Below are 20,702 nucleotides of genomic sequence, written 5' to 3' on the forward strand. Positions count from 1 at the left end.
TTGAAGGGCATGTCTTGTCCCCAATCTCTTTCTCCTTACCTCATGCTACATTAGAAGATCTAGTGATCCAAACATTCTGGGTGTTCCCGGTGCAAGCACAGGTCTCAGATTGCTTTCTCTGCTCTAGAAAGTCCAAGAGTATCCTGTACCAATCTTCCCTTCCCTCTGAAGGAGACTCTTTTAGGTGTGTAGTCTGATAAAACCGTAGCCGTTAGAATGAAGAGACCTCAGAAATGTCGCTCGAACAGTTCTAGCTTTACCAGCTTTTTACAGTGTTTATGGGAATTCACACAGTTAGGTATTGAATGCCCAGGCACCATTGCCGCTGATCGCCAGGGGGCGCTATTCCAAAGAGGACGATCAGCGGCTTGTCTTTCAGTGGATGGTTACGGTGCAGTCTCTCACTTCATTTCCCCACCTCCTTTGAAGAACCTCCTTTGTCGGTAGCATCCGTACCGTTCCTGCGGAGGGTCATTACAGCACAAACGGTAGAATATTTCAGCACGCCAGCCAATGTTTCTTAAACTTCATGTTGCAAGCTCGTTAAAGCACTGTGAGGAAGGAAAAGGAGACTGTCGTAAAACCGAGTGGCGCTCTGGCAGGGGTTGCCTTCTGTGGCAAGGGTGGGCAGGTTTATTTTGTTGTTGTTGTTTCTGTTTTTTGTTTTGTTTTGTTTTTGTGCCCTAGTTTGTCCTGTTGTGGTTTTCTTTTACATCAATGTCCCCCGGTGTGTTCACGTTTTCTTCCGTTTAAATTTATTTGGCAAAAGGTGTTTCTCGATGAGTATTTCTTTTCTGACGGGACAAAGAGAAACTTGAAAAGATGTAATGAAAGCCTCTCAGATCCATTGTGGCCAGGAGTCCGCCCGTCCCAGGGCAGCACAGGGGTGGTGGCTTTCCCGGATTCCAGCCTCTGCCGCTCCGCCCCCCCGCCCCCCAATTTTTTGGCTGATCTCCTGGGTCATGTCCCAAGACCAGGACTGACAGAACGGTTCAGAACAAGAGGACAGGGGGCGGCGCGCAGAGGGGAGGAGCAGGGCAGCGGCTAAGGGGCAGGGGCAGCCCAGGTCTCGCAGGGGCATCCCTGGGGAGCGGCTCCCTGCGTCACGTGGAACCCGCCCCGCGACAGCCAGGGCGCGGCGTGTTGCAAGCTCCGGGCAGCAGTCGTGGAGCTGAATTTCCGCGGTTGTGAAAGGCGGTGGCAGCGGCGGCGTCCCTGCTTCTCCGCGTGGGATCCAGGGCTCGGCGATGGCCGGCCAGTGCGGGGCTGGTGGCGCGCTGTCGCCACACTCGCTGCTCTTCGACCTGCCGCCTGCGCTGCTGGGCGAGCTGTGCGGGATCCTGGACAGCTGCGATGGTCCGCTGGGCTGGCGGGGCCTGGGTGAGTGTGACTCAGAGCGGTCCGTCCTCCCCCCTCGAGGGACTCAGCTAATCCAGAGACCCCGCAACTCACTCCCCTTCCCTCTCTGACACTCGGGTACTGCTGTCTTAAGTTAGGGGATTGGGAAAGTCAGATGTCAAGAAAGCATACGATGCTGGTAAAAGATTCTCGATGCACCCGGTTTACAGCGTGCGCATAAATATGCAAATATTACCGTCTGTGAGGAACGTCTGTTGACTCCACAACACACTCGCAGATTTTTTTTTTTAATATTAAAGCTTTTTCTTTCCTTTCCTTTTCTTTCCTTTCCTTTTCTTTCTTTTCTTTTCTTTTCCTTTCTTGAGAATTAAAGATGCCACTCAGTTGCTAGAGTGCTTACCTGTGGTGGATGTTTGAAGCTGCATGTTCAATTCCCCAGCTTGGAATAAAACAGACCGTAGTGGTGACAGCCACTGAGAGGTAGAAATAGGAGGGTCGGATGTTCAAGGACATCCTCTCCTTGTAGAATGTTCCAGGCTGTCTTGGGCAACATAAGACCCAGTCTCAAAAGCAAACAAAAAGGAAACTGTATTTGTTTGTTTGTTTGTTTGTTTATTTATTTCGGAACTTTAAGATATCTATTTGGTGTGTGGGTGTGTACCCCACACTCCAGTAGCATCTAGAGGGCAACTTCCAGCAATCAGTTCTCTCCTTTCATCACGGGATCCTGGGACAGAACTCAGATTGTCAGGCATGCATAACCTGCTTCCGTGTTTCCAATAAGTCTCCAGTAACCTACAAAGGAAACGTTACTGTGTGTGCCACGAATATGACTCCCTCTTTCCTTAATTAAACATATCTTTCTGACTTGCCAAATCTACTGCAGTGAGATTGTAAAGAAAGACTCTTTATATTAATCTAGTAAATTAGCTTCAAAATTCATTTTATGTTGTAGAGTGGTGATTTATTAATAAAAAAGGCTCAGAGAAAAGTCTGTGCTTTGTAAAACACAGGTGTGCTCTTTGGGAGGAGATGATAACTCGTACTGTCACAGTTCATGTTAACTGAAAATAAACTTGCATACATCTTAAGCAGCTGTATCTGAAATGGTGATTTTTTTCCCTTTGTGGTTGATAAACAATATGCTTACAATTTCTGAAACTGTAATGGTTACGTAACAATGGTTTGGAGACCGGGCTAAGGGTAATTGCTCGGTAGCAGACTGCTCTCTTCAAACCAGGAAAGTCCTGAGTTCCATCCCTGGCTCCTAAACAATTCTTTCAGTGATCCTCTCAGAAAAGGATACTTGGCTGACTTCAGGAAGATGAAGCTGTTTCTAGCCTACCCCTATCAGATTGCTCCCTATTTGAGCAAGATCTGTGGTATAGCAAATATTTGTGTCTGTAGACTTACTGAAATTACTGCCCTTTCAAAGGCAAAATATTTTTGGTCCAATGCTCAAGTGCGGATGGGGCTAGATCATGTTATAGATGGACGAAGCCAGTTGGTGGTGGTCATGATATGGAAGAGCGTGTGTCCTATTTAAAGGGAGCCATCAGCACTCTCAGGAGTGCTGCTTCTCAGGAAGTCCAGCTCTGTTGACTGGCTTCTCTCTCTCCTCCTGTCTTCCTCTATAGCACTAAATTACAAATGGCTATGCCTCCTGACCCCCTCCACTCACTTGTGAGTCAGAGGTTGAAATCACTGCAAGCCATTGTACAGATAAGAACACTGGGTTACAAACTGTTTAACGTGCAAGTCACACGGTTAAAAGTGGCAGAGCCAGGACTTGAACTAAGGAAGTCTGAATCCAAGGCTCATGCCCTTAACCACAAGCCACACTGCACACCTTCCCCAACTGCTTGCTATATGCTTTCCTGGTGCATCTCACAGGCCCCTAAACCTGTAGCATTTCTGGCTTGAAGCGCACACACACACACACACACACACACACACAGGACTCTATTGTGCCCTTAAATGAAGATCCTGTACATAAGTAGAAGCCAGGAATATGTAAGCAGATGAAGGTAGCCTGTACAGCTAGGAACATTTTGCCGAAATTTAAGGTAGGAGAGAGTTTAAGTTGGGAAATAACATTGGAGGCTCTAGGTTCTCTCTGATGGCAGGTTGCTGGCACCAGAAAGGTAGCAGGCAGTGTAACTAAAGTTAAGGGACTTCATGTGATTGTTTAGGCATACATAGTTGACTCCCTACAGTTGGAGTAAAAATCTAGGCAGGTATGAGTTCCCAGTCAAGTTTTGGCAGTATAGGGCAGACGGCCACAGGTTCCCTGGACCCACTGTCACATGTAGTTTTCGGGACACTTCCTGGAGATAGCAGGTTGATTTCTTAGGCTTGAATTGGTGCATGCTGTGGACCAAAATTCTATCTCTGTGGAGCATGGATATTATGCCCTTGTGTATTGATTCTCCAGGGCCAGGCTCCACAAGGTTTGCTCCTGATGTAGCTGTCGCTGCCTCTGCAAGGGTGTGGCACTCTGGGCACCTCATATGCCTCGTCCCCATGCTGTTACGATGAGGAGAGAAAATGAGAAGGTTCTGGAAGGGGAAGTGAGGTCTTTGAGACAACAGGGAAGGAAGATGGAGGACTGAACCGTGAAGCTGTGCTGAGATCCAGAGGAGTCGCTGAGCAAATTCTTATATGGGAAGCTCTGGGTTTGAGTCCCCAATATGTAAATGTGCCTGGGAGAAAGCACACACCCGCACTTACACACACACACACACACACATGGTTGGGCAGTCTTTTTATGCCCAGAGCAAGTGAGGATCTGAGGATATAGAGGGCCCCTGATTGCAAATAACAAACAATTATAATAAGGATGAGGACAATGTCCCAGGCTGACTATGATTTCTGGTGATGGTGACTACATGATTGGGTTACATGAGCAAAGGCAGTCCAGACGCCGGCCGGTCACATGGCTGCCTCTGTGATGGGTTAAGTGTGTGTGGGATCAAGTAGCCTGGTTGCTCACATGTTAGAATCACCCAGGCAAGACTTTGAACACACACATGCTTAGCTCTCTCTCTCTCACTCTCTCCCTCCCCCCCCTCCACAGTGCATAGACCGGATTTTTCAGAGCACCTTGGTTAAGCATTGTGAGTAAAGTTAGTAGACGTTCCAGGTGATAGGTGGTTGATGGTGATGATGAATTGCTTTGCAACATCCTAACGGACACACAGAGCCTCTGGTGAGCATTCATTTATTACATTACCATAGACGGCTAGTTAATGTAAGTGGAGACAAACCACACAGGTAAACCTCTCCACACCTGAGATACACCAGGAAAACGTGTGAGACTGTATCCACTTTTCTTTCTCTTTAAACATGAATAGTACCCATGTTGGGCGGCTCACAACCATCTAGAACGATCTGAAGTCCCCTGCCTCTGTTCTCCCCAAGTACCTGTGCTCGCATGAACACTCCCCCCCGACATGTACTCATAATTAATATTATAAAGGTCGTTTAAAAGTAAATAAATTATGCAGAATAGTCATTTAAAAGTAATAAATAAATAAGTAGCATTTGAATAAACAGACCGTGCACTTGAATATCTAATAAAGGTATCGGATGAGAACAGCGAGGCTAACAGCTATCACTTTAAAGGATTTGTGGTTGCCTGGCCCTGTATCAAGTACATAGACTGTCTCATACCTACTGTAAAATTGTAGACCCCATTCCCATTTTATTGAGAGAAAAATGGATTGCTGGGGAGTTTAAGTGATTTGCCTAGAGGTAATTTAGCAACCGGCAGTGTAAGACTCTGGTGAGATTGTCATACTTCTGAAAGCCTCTTCTCTTCTCCTTTTATTTTCAAAAAATGAAAGATTTTTACCTCCTAAAACAGCTTTATGGGGCTGGAGAGATGGCTCAGTGGTTAAGAGCACTGACTGCTCTTCCAGAGGTCCTGAGTTCAATTCCCAGCAACCACATGGTGGCTCACAACCATCTGTAAAGAAACTGATGCCGTCTTCTGGTGTGTCTGAGGACAGTGACAGTGTGCTCATACTCTGTGGTAAGAGTCCAGATGATAGAGTTCCCACGTATCCTCTGCATAGAAGGTTTACCATGAAACCTGGAGACATAATCTCCTATTAGTAACATTTCACATGAGCGTGGTGAGTGTGTTACAATCCTGACGCGTAATGAATTGACTGACTCCGTACTCTGTTCACACTCCTTTCATTTTCCCCAGACTTTCATCTCTCTTTTGGGTTCCCCTCCAGTGCCCACGCTGAGTTACCGTGTCACACTATGTGCCACAGGCTCTCTGTCTCCTTTGGACTGCTGTGTCTCAGGCTGGTTTGGGATGAACTTGGCCGTTTTGAGGCATGCTTAGTGCTTGTCTCAGTCAGGGTTTCTGTTCCTGCACAAACATGACCAAGAAGCAAGTTGGGGAGGAAAGGGTTTATTCCGCTTACACTTCCACACTGCTGTTCATCACCAAAAGAAGTCAGAACTGGAACCCAAGCAGGTCAGGAATCAGGAACTGAGGCAGAGGCCATGGAGGGATGTTACTTACTGGCTTGCTTCCCCTGGCTTGCTCAGCCTGCTTTCTTATAGAACCCAGGTCTACCAGCCCAGGGATGGCACCACCCACAATGGGCTTGGCCCTCCATCCTTGATCACTAGTTGAGAAAATGCCTTACAGCTGGATCTCATGGAGGCATTTCCTCAAGGGAGGCTCCTTTCTCTGTGATGACTCCAACTTGAGTCAAGTTGACACAAAACCAGCCGGTACAATGTTCCTTGATTGACATTTATCTGATGCCTTGCTCATTATTATAGTGAGGTTATGATTCTGGGGGAGGGGGAATATAAATAACAGAGGCAAAGGACTATCTTCACCACAGCTTCACAAGGGTCCACACTTCTGATGTGAATTATCTGTTGACATTTACCATGATGAAGGCAGTGTCTGTTGGGTACCCACATTATAAAACTCTCCTTCTCCTCTTCTTCCCACATGGCTCTCTTCAGAAGGATGTGTTGTGCGTTTCTTCCTCTTCAGGAGCAGCCAAGCTTCTCCTCCTGAAGATACATTAAAGTCTGACTTTCACCTCAGTGTCATTTCTCCCATCTTACAATGCTTTCATTAGATCTTCTTTTTTATTGGTTATTTTATTTATTTATATTTCAAATGTCTCTATTCCCGGTTTCCCCTCTGCAAACCCCTATCCCACCCCTCCCCCTGCTTCTATGAAGGTGCTCCCCCACCCATCCATTCCTGCCTCAGCACCCTAGCATCCTTCTACTTTGGGACATCAAGCCTCCATAGCTCCAAGGGCCTCCCTTCCCACTGGTGCCAGATAAGGCCATCCTCAGCTACATATGCAGCTGAGGTCTCTCCATGTGTGCTCTTTAGTTGGTGATTTAGTCCCTGGGATCTCGGGGCAGGGGTCTGGTCAGTTGATATTGTTGTTCATCTTATGGGGTTGGAAACCGCTTCAGCTCCTTCAGTCCTTTTTCTAACTCCTCCATTGGAGTCCCTGTGCACAGTCTGATGATTGGCTGCGAGCATCTGCCTCTGTATTGGTCAGGCTCTGGCAGAGTCTCTCAGGGAACAGCCATATTAGGCGCCTGTCAGCAAGCTCCAGGCTACCAGCCCATTTGTCTCTTCTCTCTCAAAAGGTCCACTGCCTTTATCTTCTCTTTAACCTTCTCTGTTTTGGCTTTCATTTCTCACTGGCCCTGTTGACATTCCTCCCTCTTACAGAAGAATGTAGTGTTCTTTTCCCAGGCTTCATGTTTTTTGACACAAAGGATTGTCCTGTCTCCACTCTGTGTTTCTAGAACCGCATGTGGTCTTCTTTCCCTCCCTTTGTTTCAGATGGTTTTCTATCCTTTATGGTGCCTCTGGACTTAATGTATGGCCCACTCTCCACTAAAGGCTATGCAGATGTCACTAACCCCAAACTGTCTCACCTGGGTCTTTATTAAATGTTGGCTCCACCCTTCTGTTCACCTACTTGATAGATGTATTCAAATTGACACTCAAAAAAATGTCTCTCATCCAAGCCCCAAAGCGTTCCCATTTGAATGAATAGCAACCCCATCTTTCATTTATTTAGGCCAAAAGATTGATATTTTGTAACTTCTCAGTTCCCTTCACACACAAACCATATCCAGTCTCTAAGTAACTGATATGTTTGGTGTTAGTGGAAGGATGAAGAGAGTGGGGGGCATATGGCCCATGGAGGTGCGGCGAGGCCTGAGGGCAAGGGAGATGCCTCTGAGGGGTCCATGTTGGGAATCCCTTCCCTGAGGGACCAGCCACACAACAGTATAGTACAGAATAGAGTTTATTCAGGTCATGGGAGAGTTAAGAGGGTGGTAGAGGCAGAGAGAGAGAAGTAGAGGAGTAGAGGCCGGCCATGAGCACGTGGGAGAGAGGGGGGAAGGGAAATGAGAGAGCAAGGCTGCAAGAGCACAAGGGCAGGAGAGGCCAAGAGAGAGAGGAGGGGTCAAGCAGCTCCTTTTATAGTGTCAGGTCACTGGGGCGGAGCATACCTGGCCACTGCTGGGTAATTGAGGGGTGGGGTATACCTGGCTGTTGCTAGGTAACTGAGAGGTGGGGTTTACAGAATCCCAACATTTGGTCTTTGCCTTTTTGATCTATCTAATAATATAACCATTCACCACACTCGCCACAGCCACTGTCACCTAAACTGACATCACAATTTTACCTGGATTAGGTGGCTGTCTTCTAAATCAGATACCTCTGGCCTTTTCAGATCCCTTTTCAAAACAGCAGCCAGTGGGTCTTTTACACATACAACTAACTAATGCTCCTTCATTCATAACACTGTGGGAGTTTTCCATCTCACCTCCAGGAAGCCTGCAGGGCCTGCTGAAACCCTCTCTCTCCTCTTTCTTCTGCGCTTTGTTTCTTGAACACACAAGACCATTCTGTTCTGTAGGCAGCCTTGGGGCATCCCTCTTCCCCTGCTCTGTGCCTCAGCTTACACTGGCTGCTTCTTGGACACCCAGCTGTGTTGTGGTGGTGTATGCCTTTGATCCCAGTGGGAGTCAGAAGCAGGAGGATCTCTTTGAGTTTGAGGCTGACCTGGTCTACAGAACAAGTTCCAGGACAGCCAGGGCTCCCCAGGGAAACCCCCGTAAACTTGTGCCTCCTTTTTCTCTTGTTTTTAACTCTTGTCTCTTCCAAGTCTCACTTCACATCATTCCCATTTGATCTTCTCCATTCTCCATATAGAAATACACTTCATATTAATGGTCACTCTTGACCGTCAACCTGATTGGATTGGGAAGCACCTATGGGACTTGTAGATCCTCTGGACTGTCTGCGAGTGTCTCCAGAGAGCATCAACTATGAGAAGGAACTCGAACTGTGTAAACAGTACCATCCCACAGCCCGGGCCTGAATGGGAAAAAGGCTTTGGGACTAGTGCAGACATTACCTCTCATCCTGCTTTTAGGCAGCCCTAAACTGAGCTGCGGGGCTCCACCTCACCCTACCCCAGTGGTTCTCATCCCACCTAACACTGCGACCCTTTCATAGAGCTCTTCATATAGCAGTGAGACCCAACCATAAAATTATTTTCTTGGCTACTTCATAGCTGTAATTTTACTACTGTTATGAATCATAATGTAAACCTCCATGTTTTTCTATGGTCTCAGGTGCCTGAACTGCAAAAGGGTCATGACTTGAGAAACAAGCGATACCCTGAAACCTCCGACCATGTGAGCCAAAAGAAACCCCTTTTTCTCCTTAAGTTATTTTGCTCAGGTACTTTGTCGTACTATCACAGAGTCTGAGCAGCACCCCAGGCAAAAGCAACTGTTTGGGGTTTTTTGATTGTTTGTTTGTTTCTATTTTTAATTTGTCTTATTTCATTGCTATTGCTGTCTCTCTTAGCATCTCCCACGATAGCTGGATCGGAGCACCTATGTTCTGTGTCAAATAATGAGTCAATGGATCATTTTTTAAACATCTAAAATCTTTGCTAGGTAAAATGTTCAGCAAAGACAGTGCTAGAATGGTACTGCCACCTGCTCTCGAAGACTTTCCAAGTTAGTTTAGAGCAAACTTACTTCAAGGCTGTAGGAAGCCCAGCATGGGAAAGAGGCATGGGGAAGCAGTATTGGCTATTATCAATGAATGACAGAGAGTTTTTACACAGAGTTTGCTGTATGGGACCTTACTCTGTAGACCAGGCTGGCCTCAGACTCAGAGATCCTCCTGCTTCTGCCTGGTGAGTTCTGGGATCAAAGTGCACCACATTGCCTGGCTGATGAAGTTACTGAGACTCTAAATATCAAACTGACAAGCTGATGGCTTCTTCTTCTGTTAGTCCCCAAGGGCTGCTACCTTCAAGTCCTTGTGTGGGTCTAGCAAAACCCACAGATGGAGGGACATTTGTGATAGTGATCGTTATCTCCATCAAAATAAAAAGTACACACGTGCACTTACATTTAGTACTAAGTCCTGTTTCTTAAAAAATAGGTACACTCGTGTTAACACTGTCTGGTATGTCTTGTTAACACTGTATAGGTAACTTACATATTGGAACTTTGTTTTTATTGTTTGGAGGATTTAAAAATACTCTTTCCCGTAAAGGACTTGCTGTTCTTACTGTTGCTAAACCCAAACCTATTTCTTTGGGCGTTTTGTAGGAAACCTGAAAAGAAGCTTCCTTGTTTTCCTGTTCCCTAAAAACAAACAGAAGATCACTATCTTAACCTCCTAGGGTTTTGGCATGTGGTCGCATGCAAATACAGAGATTGCAAACTGGGCTGTGTTGCTCCACCCTGAAAACCCCCTCCGGAGACATATTTGCATATGGAGACATGATTTCTGTAACTGAATTCCCCAGTGGTTAGCACCATCTAGACAATTCTGCCTGCTCAAAACAGCCTGCAGTGACCTCTGAGCATCTAGTAATACTCTTGTAGCAATTGTTTTCTCCAGGTAAAAGGGTTTCTCAGCTTCTCAGGGTGCCTTTTTGAAAAGAATCTGTATTGTGCCCAGATGCCTTTCAATCAGATTTGCCTTCGGTATTAGTCAGGGTTCTCTAGAGACACAGAACGTAAGGAATGTCTTTATAGATGAAGGGAAATTACCAGAATGGTTTACAGTCCTGTAGTCCAGCTAACCCAACAATGGGCAGCTGTGAAGGCCAAGAATCTTGTCACTAACTGCTCAGTCCCACCAAACTAGTTGTTTCCACTGGCCTTCTGTATAAGCTGGAATCCTACAGGAGTAAGTTTCAACAGATGTGCTAGCAAGAAAAAGAAAAAGGAAGCCTTCTTTCCCCAATGCCCTTATGTAGGCCTCCAGCAGAAGGTGTGGCCCAAATTCAAGGTGTGTACCACCACACCGGGACCTAATCTGTTCTTTACTTGGAACTTGCTCTGTCTCAAGCTGGCCTCGAACTCATCGATCTGCTTGTCTCTGTCTCCTTGGGATTAAAGATGTGCCATCTTTGCCTGGGCCTAAGCTTTTTATTGATAATAGCCTTCAAAATCCAAATCAAAAGTCTTCCAGATCCTCAAGATCCAGGTCACAAGTGTGCCTTCTACTTCTGGACTGTTTGTAGTTCATTCCAGATACAGTTAAGTTGACAACTGGGAACAGCCATCACACCTTCTAAAACAATGGTTTTCAACAACTATAGCTCATTTTTCTTCCTTTATATTTTTAATTTAGAACGCTCTTTAACAATACAATTAAGCATTGGGAACTTTCCTCTTTGATTTATGAAGCAATAAAGTCCTGCATTCTGGAAGAGAGAAGGAAGTATGGGAGAAGGTAAGAGAGGGGAATGCAGCTAGCTTAACAAGAATTTGCATTTCTGTTGCAACAAATTTGAGTTATTGTTTCATAGGATTGGATTTAAACGAACTATACATTTTATGGCTGTGAATAATTAGTCTTTCTTTAGTGGTGTTTCTATTAAAAATTCATCATCTTTAGGAAAAAGCTATTAGGGTTGCACAATGAATCACCTGTAAGAGAAAAAGAAAACATACTTAATTTCTAGTCTGGAAGCCACACAGGCATGCTTGCAAGCAGGCAGTATTGGTTCTACCAGTGTTGGCGGTCTCTTACCAAGAACTATTACAGAACAAGCTTCCTGCCTAACCTGCTCTCCTTACACTCTGCCCAGCTCAGTGTTACAGAGTGGAACTGGCCAGCTCATTTTGATGCCTGTTCATTGGCGCCTCAGCTGAGTCTCAGAAACACACCATAAGGGAGGGCTGTTTGGCAGGGGCAGTTTCTCAGGCAAATGGCAGGATGGGAGGGCATGGGGTCATACCCTGCTGCCCTTCTAAAACGGAAATCCAGCAGTTAAAAAAAAAGAAAAGAGGAAGGGAAATGAGGAATGGAACATGGCAAACAGACATCTCTGGGCTTTGGAAAGTTCACCGGTTTCTTTAATTCCTGTAAGATGTTTCTTTGCTGTTGTGAGAACGGTGAGCCATGAGTTGCTGCTCTGTCTGTCTCTGTGTGCAAGCTGAAGCTGCCAACTCTGCTGTTCTCCAGACATTTGAGGTCAGTCTCATGGCTGGCGGGATAAAGTCTCAAATTCTTGTGCCGGCACTCAAGGTCTCTGTCATTTGGCAAATGTGAATTGAACATTGGTACTGGGTATGTGACATACTAAGGTAACCAAAAACTTAACTGGGCTGCTTCTCTCTGAACCCAACACTTCTAACACTTCCTCCTTCGAGTTTTCATCCTGCAGAACTTTTTTTCTTCCCTTTGCCTGAGTGAACCTTGCTCTAGCTGCTCCTGCTTCAAGGCCGGCTGAAGTCTAGCCTTCCCCATCCCTTCCCTGACTGCGGTGGCTCAAGGGAGGGTCTCCCTTCTCTGTGCCCATGAGATTGTGCTCTTATGCCAGATCCCAAAGATGTACAAGGAAACCGATCTTGTGCATTTGAAAACGCAAAGCCTGTCATGAGTTATAGAAATAATATTGTTAATTTGCGTGGTGCATTATGCCCAATAATATTAAAATAGTAATAATTAGAAAATTAACTTTCTAATAGAAGAAAGCTGCTTCCCTGGCCGAAGAGTAGTTCTGTATATTGTGTCAATCCTGAGTCACCCCAAGTTGGCATGAGCTTGTACTGTGCTCTGACTGGAATACGGTCCAGTTGCACCCTGGATCTTTAGCATCTTGCTAGAAGTGGCAACTGGGCATTCATGACCACAGTAGGCAGTGAAGTTCAGTCTTCAACAGTGGCATGGAGAACTGGGAATGTATTGGTACTGACGGCATCTGCAAAGTCCATTTTGTCTCCAAGAACAGGGAGGAGTTGTGGTTTTGTATTATCTCTTTCAGCTTCATGGTTTTACTGAGAATATTAACAAGGCTATAAAGTAAAAACAAAGTGTGTATGCTGGCAAAGTCTCGTTGAAATGGAGATGTGGGGGCAGAGGATACCATATTAAATCAGAAACACCGGTCTTTTTAATATGATTTCAAACACTATAAATGAAAAAGCAACTCCCTAAACATTTAACAGCCTTGAAACTGATTTTAAACAGAAGAACGCTTCATGGGGTTTACTCTTGTTGTCGGTCCCTATTATCCTGGTAAAGAATAGCATCTTTCAGGACTGTTACTGCTAGAAGGTTTATTCCATATTCAAGTGTGGCAGGAGGCAATGTGCTGAGTTCCAGTAACCAGCCACGGTAGTATATCAAGATGATTATTCTCAGGAGGCAGCTGACTTCCATCCACAGACCTATGGACATGACCCTAACTTTTATAGTCTTTCTTGGAGGAAAAGGTATAGCGGGGTTGGTGCCATCCCCAAACACAGCACTTATGTTAGAACTCTGAGGGGATTGAGCTAACCTGGGCTATCACCACAAGACCAAGTAAGTTTTCCCTTCAGTCAGTTGCCTTCTCTCTTCTTTCTTTTCACTTTTCAGTGCACCTAACCTTTTGCGGTTGTGCAGCGAGGCAGCACACATTTTCATTTGGTAAATCTTAACTCCAGTGCCATAAAATCGTACAGAACTTTGGTACGGCTTTTAGGGGATTTATACAGGACCCTACGTGAGTCACATGAATCACTTAGTGCAGTGAAATGCCTGGATTCCCACAGACACATGTCCCTGGTCCTCCCTGGATCTTAGCTTTCAGTTACCCAAATGTTTAACACCAAAATAGCCTTGAACAAATATTTAAGCAACCATTGCATAGATATAAATTTAATGTATTACAAATGAGTAATAACCGCATAGAAGAGGTGGGGGAGAGAAGAGTTAACCTAAGCGGTTGGCAAACAACAGCTTACCAGGATGCTTTTCATCCCAGGGCAGCCAGACCTACTGTGCTTCAGTTAGTTCCGGTGTTTCTCACAAGGGTGTCTCACGTATTTGGAAGGTACGTGATGGTTACAGTAAGGCCCAATAAACAGAAATATTGTCAGTAACAGGAGCAACATTTCTTGCTGTTCAAGAATAAAGTGACAAACAAGGAACCGCCTGTGGCATTATATTCAAACCAGGGGTACCAGAATAGACACTTAGTGTTTAATGCGCATGCGTACAGGCGGAGCATGCACACATTGGATCTTAGTGTTTAATGCGCATGCGTACAGGCGGAGAATGCACACATTGGATGAGTGCACATGAAAGCATTTGCCAGTTATATTTGCTTCTGGAGTCTGTCAGTGACAAAGCTTGAGTCCTATCTAGCAATGAGACCTCAGCTTTGGAACACTATTTCTGGTAAAGAAAGTACAGTTCTTTGAGCAAGTGGCTGACTGCAGCTTTGCAGAAGGGGAAAACAAACAAACGAGAACATTGTGTAGAGCCAGAAAATGAGGAAGTGTTAGAACCGATAAACCTTGCCAGAAGACAGGAGCTCACTTCGATGGATACAGCAAACATAATGCTATGCTAGATTCTGACCCCTTAGAATAAAATGTCCATAAGTCCATATTGATATGCACTAAGAGTTGAGTGAATAAAGAAATAAAACTGGACACTTTGTTACAAAAAATATTGTTAATGATTACCGAAGGAAAAGATCATTAAGCAAATATATCATAGTAGTGATTGTGATAAACAAAATCCATTAAGCAACGCAAAAAAAAAAAAAAAAAAAAAAAAAAAAAAAAAAAAACCCAAAAACCAAAACAAAGAAACAAAACAAAACCCTGAGCAGTGTCTTTTCCATCATAGCTAAAAGGATGACTTGTAATAGAGAGACCTAGCAGGTAACACAGTCAGGCATAAGACACTCTTACCACAGTCCCGGACCTTGTACGCTGAAGATACACTGTCATCTATCCACTGGCCTGAAAGACAAGGCGTCAGGGAGCAGAGCAGACTCAGAGCTGAGAAACTGCAATGCAGAAACTCTAGAATGAGAGAGGAGAGCTCCACCAGTGAGACAGCAGGCAGGGCACCAGAGCCAGACTGAGTTCAGTTGTTACTAAGTCTCACAAGTTTGTCCCGTGGGTATGGGTGGCGGGGCAGGAGTATATAACACATTATCTCCAAACCAAAGGTCACAATTCAAATGACATAAAACAGACAAGGTGACAAATCCCAAGTATTTGGATAAAGGTAATCTATTCTTGTCCTCTTTCTGTTGCAATCTCCACAGCTGAGCGACTTTCAAACAGCTGGCTGGATGTTCGTCATATTGAGAAATACGCACACCAAGCTAAAAGTGGAACAAGAGAACTACTGTGGTCCTGGGCCCAGAAAAACAAGACCATTGGCGACCTTTTACAGGTTCTCCAGGAGATGGGGCATCAAAGGGCTATCCATTTAATCATGAACTATGGTAAGCGTGCTCTCATACTAAGGCTCTCTATCCATCCTACGGGGACATATCTGTAAATAGAAGTAGTGCACTTCCCACAGACACTGGCCTGCCATGCTGTCTGTCAGTACCTGTTGCTTCTGAGTGTGACACTCTTTTCCTTCATTCCCTAACCATATGGTACATTCCTTTCTAAGTTTCCTTTTTGGTTTTGATTTTGAGACTGACCTGGAACTTGCTGTGTAGACCCTGCTGGCCTTGAACTCACAGGTGTCTACCTGCTTCTCCCTTCTGAGGGCTGGGATTAAAGCCACATCTCACTCCCCTGGCTATAGGACTTTAAGATTTTGTTCAGCAACTAAAAGCATCAGCTTCTTGTCTAAAGCTCAAAAGAAAAACCAAAATATTTAAATAAAACACATACAATGTTATTTTTTATTTTATTATAGTATTAAAAGCTAGCAACAACATTGGATCTCCCAGATATAGACAATAAACTAATTAGGTCTTCTATGAATGTAATTGATCCCTCCAGAATAAACTTTCGATTCTCCTTTTTAGGCCATGTCCTTGAATAATGCCTTACTTACATTCACTCAAGTTTGTCCTGTCTGTTCCTTTTTGTTCATGTTGCATTCACTTTGCAGCACAAGTGTGCCGGTCAGGGGATAGTTCCTAGGAGTTGGTTCCTTTGTTTCTGCTGCACTCCATATTCCAGGATAGCTAGTATTTGATCCTATAGGAGGATGAGTCTTATCTCTTTACCTCCCTTTATCCTCATATAATCTTGGGAGGGAGAAGGCTTGGGCATCTGCTCAGTTTCAGGGACTTCCTAAAACATCTAAGTTGTTTACTTCTGGCATCTTCCCTATTATTGTTGTTTTGTTTTGTTCTTTCAAGTTAGGGAGTTATATACATTTTGTTTTTCAAGACACAGTCTCTCTTATTGGTCTGAAGCTCAGCTATGAGGCAAGGTTGAAAGGCTAGTAAACACCAGGGATCTGCCCGTCTACCTCCTTTGTGCAGGGCTTTATCCAGGCCTACGTTGCCTGGTTGTTCGGTTTCTTGATTGTTTGGGCTTTATTTTGATGAAAACCATCATGTGGTAGAGTAGTAAATATTAAGAAAAGTAAAAATGCACCATCCCATTGCTAGTGCAGGTTACTCTCTGGCCCCAGCAGCAGTCTCTGTGCCTCCAGGGATAGCACCATGCAGTGGCTGCCTATCTTGAGGCTCTCTGCTGTAGACTCTGCTCACATTCCCAGCATCTGCCCCCTGTGGTTATAGTCACAATTCCCAGTAACCCTTTAAAATCAAAACTTTAGAAGCTTATAATTTATCAGTCATATTTATATCAGTAAATTCTCACTCCACAAAACTACCCACACAATAAGCTCATAGCCAATTGATATTGATATAAACTGCTCACCTAGATAAGACAAATTACCCCATAATTATCCATCCTATATAAGAAATTCATAGCTACCTGTGGCTATTTAAAGCTACTCAGTCCGGGTCATCCTTCTCTTCCTCCATCTTGGTTTCTTCTCCCGCTCCTTCCTATCTCTCCCGCCTCTCCAAAACTCTACCCCACCTTTCCTATTTCACTGTCCAATCACAGGCCTTGCTTTATTTTGTGCCTGCCCTCACCTGCATATAGACATCAATCCGCAATGTGGGTTCTGGAGATTGACTGTGGATCATTACACTTACATAGACAGCGCCTCACCAGCTGTGTGATCTCCCAAATTTTTCTTGTTTAGCTTTTAAACATCTTGATAATACAATAGGCAACTTTCTACAGTCTTCTCAAAGGAGGCATTTTAAAGCCTTTAATGCTTTGATAGCTCCTAGACTTTAAAAGTTGTATGTGGCTATCCCCGGTTCAGGGTGTGTGTTGGCTCTTTATTTAGTCTGGCTCTGCTGGCTAGAACTTTGAATATAACAATGAGAAGTGGACAGACCAAGCAGCCCTGCCCTGTTCTTGACCTTTAGGGCAAATCATTCTATCTTTTACCATTAAGTATGACCTAACTGTGTGTGTGTGTGTGTGTGTGTGTGTTTCATAGATACCTTATATCAGATTGAGGAAACTCCCTGTTTCTAGAGTACTGGGTACTGGATTTTGACTCACTTTTCATACTCTTGAGCTGAACATGTGCTTTTGTATCTTTGATTCTGTTGGTGTGTTGCGCTGCATTACTTTCAGTTTTAAGCAAACTGTGGGCTTCTAGGATAGACCCCACTCGGTTGTGACATTTGATGCTTTGCTTATTTGTAGATTTGGCTCGTTGGTGTTTTGTTGAGGATTTTTGCCTCTATATCCGAATGGGTTAATGTCTGTACCTTCCTGTGATTGGAACTTGTATCAAAATAATACTGGCCCCACTGAATAATCCAGGAGTTGTTTTGTCCTCTTCTGTATTTGATGAGTCTGTTCAGGGTTTGTGCTAAACTGTCTGACTGGTATAGAATTAAGTAATACAGTCACCTGGGCCAGACCTTTTCTCTGAGGTGTTAAAAAACACTAATTACTTTCTAACTCATTATATGTCCATTCAGATTATCCTTTGAATTAATTTTGGTAGATAGAATGCTAGGAATCTGTTCTTATCATCTGAGTTATCTCATTTTGAGTGTATTATGATTTCTTGATGTCATACTATTCCTTTATAACACTAATGATTCAATAAGACCACAAAATCAGCAGTGGTTGCTCTTTTTGTTTGTTTGTTTTTAATTTTAATAATGTGACTCTCCCTCCTTACTTCCCTTCTTCCTCCTTCCCTCCCTCTCTTCCTCCCTCCTTACTGCCCCTCTCCATTCCCTGTTTTCCCTTCCCCCTCCCTCCCTCCTTCTTCCTTTCTGTTTTCACCCTATTCAAACTCTTGCCAGGTTTGATGATCCTTTCAGAGCCCTCCTTGCTTTCCTATGAGTCTCTCTTGCTGAAAATTCCTGTTTCCCACTCTGACCCAGATTCCTTCCATTTCCATTTGTTTACTTTGTTATTTTGTGAAATACTTTCTTAAAGTGAAAACATGTTACTGGTTTGAGATATTTCTTCCATCTTAAGGTAGAACTCCATAGTTCCAGTTTCCCCTCTCAACCCTGCTCTGTGCTCCCCACCTTAAGTTCTGGCTATTTTTAAAGTTATTGGTTCATCACAAAGTATTTTCTAATTTACTCTGCCATTGTCTTCACTTCATTAGTCGTGATTTTTAGACTCATTAATTTCTAATGTTCCTGTGAGTTTTTCCAAGTTTCTCTTTCCAACTGATTTCTACTTTTAATTTCCCTGGGGTCAGAAAAATGGACATTGTATACGTCAAGCCTTCTAAGTATATTGGGGCTTGTTTTATCATCCAACGTGTGGTTGTCTTGGAAAATATCCCACATCCTTTGGAGAAGGACATGTGAGCTCCTTGTTTGGAAAGAAAGTTCTATAGATGTCAAATAGGTTCTGTTGGCCGATAAGATTTGAACAATATTTGAGGGTTTTGAAAGATTAATTGGTGTTTTGTTGCTAGTTTTGCAAACAAATAATTTCATAAACGCTTGAAAATAAGAGTAACTAGACCATAAAATTGAAAGCATTCTTAAGGTTGAATCAAAATGGCAGCCAGAACAGCACAGACAGAAGCACTGTAATCTGTCGTGAGATGGTGCACAAAGCATCCCAGGTCTGACAGAACTCTACAAAGTAAATATAGCTTATTTTCGGGAAGGATGTGGGTATTGGTGGTTGATTGTGTGCATGCATGTGTGTGTGTGTGTGTGTGTGTGTGTGTGTAGTGCTTGCACACACACAATAATCTCTCCTATTTTATTGTAAAAAGAGTAGAAAAACCAGAAATATAATAAGCCAACCCGGAGAGTGTAATCTCACAACCTGGACGTTGAAATGCTTGTGGAATCTAGTGACAGCGTTCCATTCTGCTCTCTGTGATGTGCTTCATGCCTTACTGTTCCTCATGATACCTAAGAATGCTGGGAAGTAGCTAGTAGCATTAATAAGTGCATCCAGGTGTGACTGGGGACCTCACCATTAGAAAACATTTCACGGGTGTAAATGTATCTATTCCAGTTGAATGAATTTATTCCAGCTGAATGGAGATAAACTTTAGACATGGGCATTACTCCTACAATAATTAATATTGGGTGGCCTCAAGACAAATGAACCTTTGGGACACGGACGTTTCTACACCCAGCCCCCTTTGCTTCTCTTTCAGGAGTAAGCTGGACTCCTTCCGTGCAGACCCATTGCGAGCTTCAATTTCCCAACTTACCACCTAATGTGAAGCATGTGTACAGAGAAAATGACCCTGGACCTCTGGTGCAAATACTCGCATAAAGATTGACATTCTCTGGCGGGAAAGTGCTGGACATACAGGCAGTGTCTGAAAACTAGAAACGCTTTGCCTCTCGCTTCACAGTCTGTAAATACTCAAGGAGTAAGGAAGAAGGGTTTTCTGCGTCCAGAACCCACCAGGGCGGAGACATAGAACTACTAAGCTGCTGGGGTTCCAGCATCTCAAGCCAGCCTGTCATTTCCCTTTTCCAGCTGGTGCCTTTTGGAACTGCTAGCTTTTATCACAGCAAAGCCAGTGCCCGTTGTTTAGAAAGCGTTGCGATCCACTTAAAACCGGCAATGGCGGCCTTGTCACTCTGCTGTTCCCGGTGGGCACGGAAGCCATGTCTGTAAGGAAATGAATGCTACTGAGCAGCCTGAGATAACTTTTCTCCAGCTTTTCCTCTACGCTCCACTCTGCGCGGCTGCACTGCATATGCATAGCCTCACGGGGAGCCAGGGATGTCTGTTGAGGCTCTGCTCGCTCTAGGCTTATAAAACGGAATTACTTAATATATATTTCTTTTTTCAGGAACCTGCCAGTGTCCCAGTGGATAATGTTCTTGTTCCTGGAAATAACGAAAAAGGTAAAAAAAAAAGGGGGGGGGGTGGAATTACACCACAATTAATTAAACCACAATTTCATATACGTGAGTCTCGGGGCGGGGGGGGGGGGCGAATAATGAGTAACTATATGTTTCTATTTCGATTTAATATAATGTTTTCATGGGTATAAAATAATATTTTAAATTTTGATGGACACTTGTAGTTGTGGTAAATGACATTTTGTAATATAAGGTCCACTGGCTGAAGATGTCTTTATAAAATACAACATTTGTTTATTAATTAAAGGAAAATAAAAAATGAGTTTGCCTCAGGAAACCTTTGAAAAAAGAAGAGGAGGAGGAAAAAGAGGAGGAGGAAGGGCGGGGGAGGGGGAGAACACATCACCACCGCAACCACCACCATTGGCCTTTGGCACTAAAGAATACCATAGAGGAACTTCACACACAGGGACTTTTTGTCACAAAGTTTGCAGGTCTTGTATGCCATAAGAATGCATTGAAAAACCTATATTGACTTATACATAGCCTCAAAATTTTTCATAGATGCACAGACCTTTTGAGATGATTATAAGGCAATGCTGAGGGTTACTATGAAAATCCATTTGCATTTTAGATTAGCTTCCATACTTTTATTAGTAGGGAAAGTGATTTTGTTCC

General features: G+C 44.1%; 1 protein-coding gene across 2 annotated transcripts in view; it reads left to right on the forward strand.

The window, feature by feature from the left end:
* The first annotated feature begins 1,190 nt into the window (after positions 1 to 1,190).
* IRAK3 (interleukin 1 receptor associated kinase 3) overlaps positions 1,191 to 20,702 on the forward strand; it is a 55,002-nt gene continuing 35,490 nt past the window's right edge. Inside the window, exons 1-4 of one of the 2 annotated variants that reach the window (XM_080935183.1) lie at positions 1,191 to 1,380; positions 14,970 to 15,152; positions 19,361 to 19,464; positions 20,012 to 20,066. In XM_080935183.1, coding sequence (XP_080791309.1) covers positions 1,248 to 1,380; positions 14,970 to 15,152; positions 19,361 to 19,464; positions 20,012 to 20,066 — 475 coding nt within the window. In that variant the 5' untranslated portion in view covers positions 1,191 to 1,247. Of the gene's footprint in view, positions 1,381 to 11,072; positions 11,150 to 14,969; positions 15,153 to 19,360; positions 19,465 to 20,011; positions 20,067 to 20,702 lie in introns of those variants that run through there. The other variant, XM_080935184.1, reaches the window with a different exon arrangement.

This window comes from Micromys minutus (genome assembly GCF_963924665.1).
Source record: "Micromys minutus genome assembly, chromosome: 22".
Classification (NCBI taxonomy): Eukaryota; Metazoa; Chordata; class Mammalia; order Rodentia; family Muridae; genus Micromys; species Micromys minutus.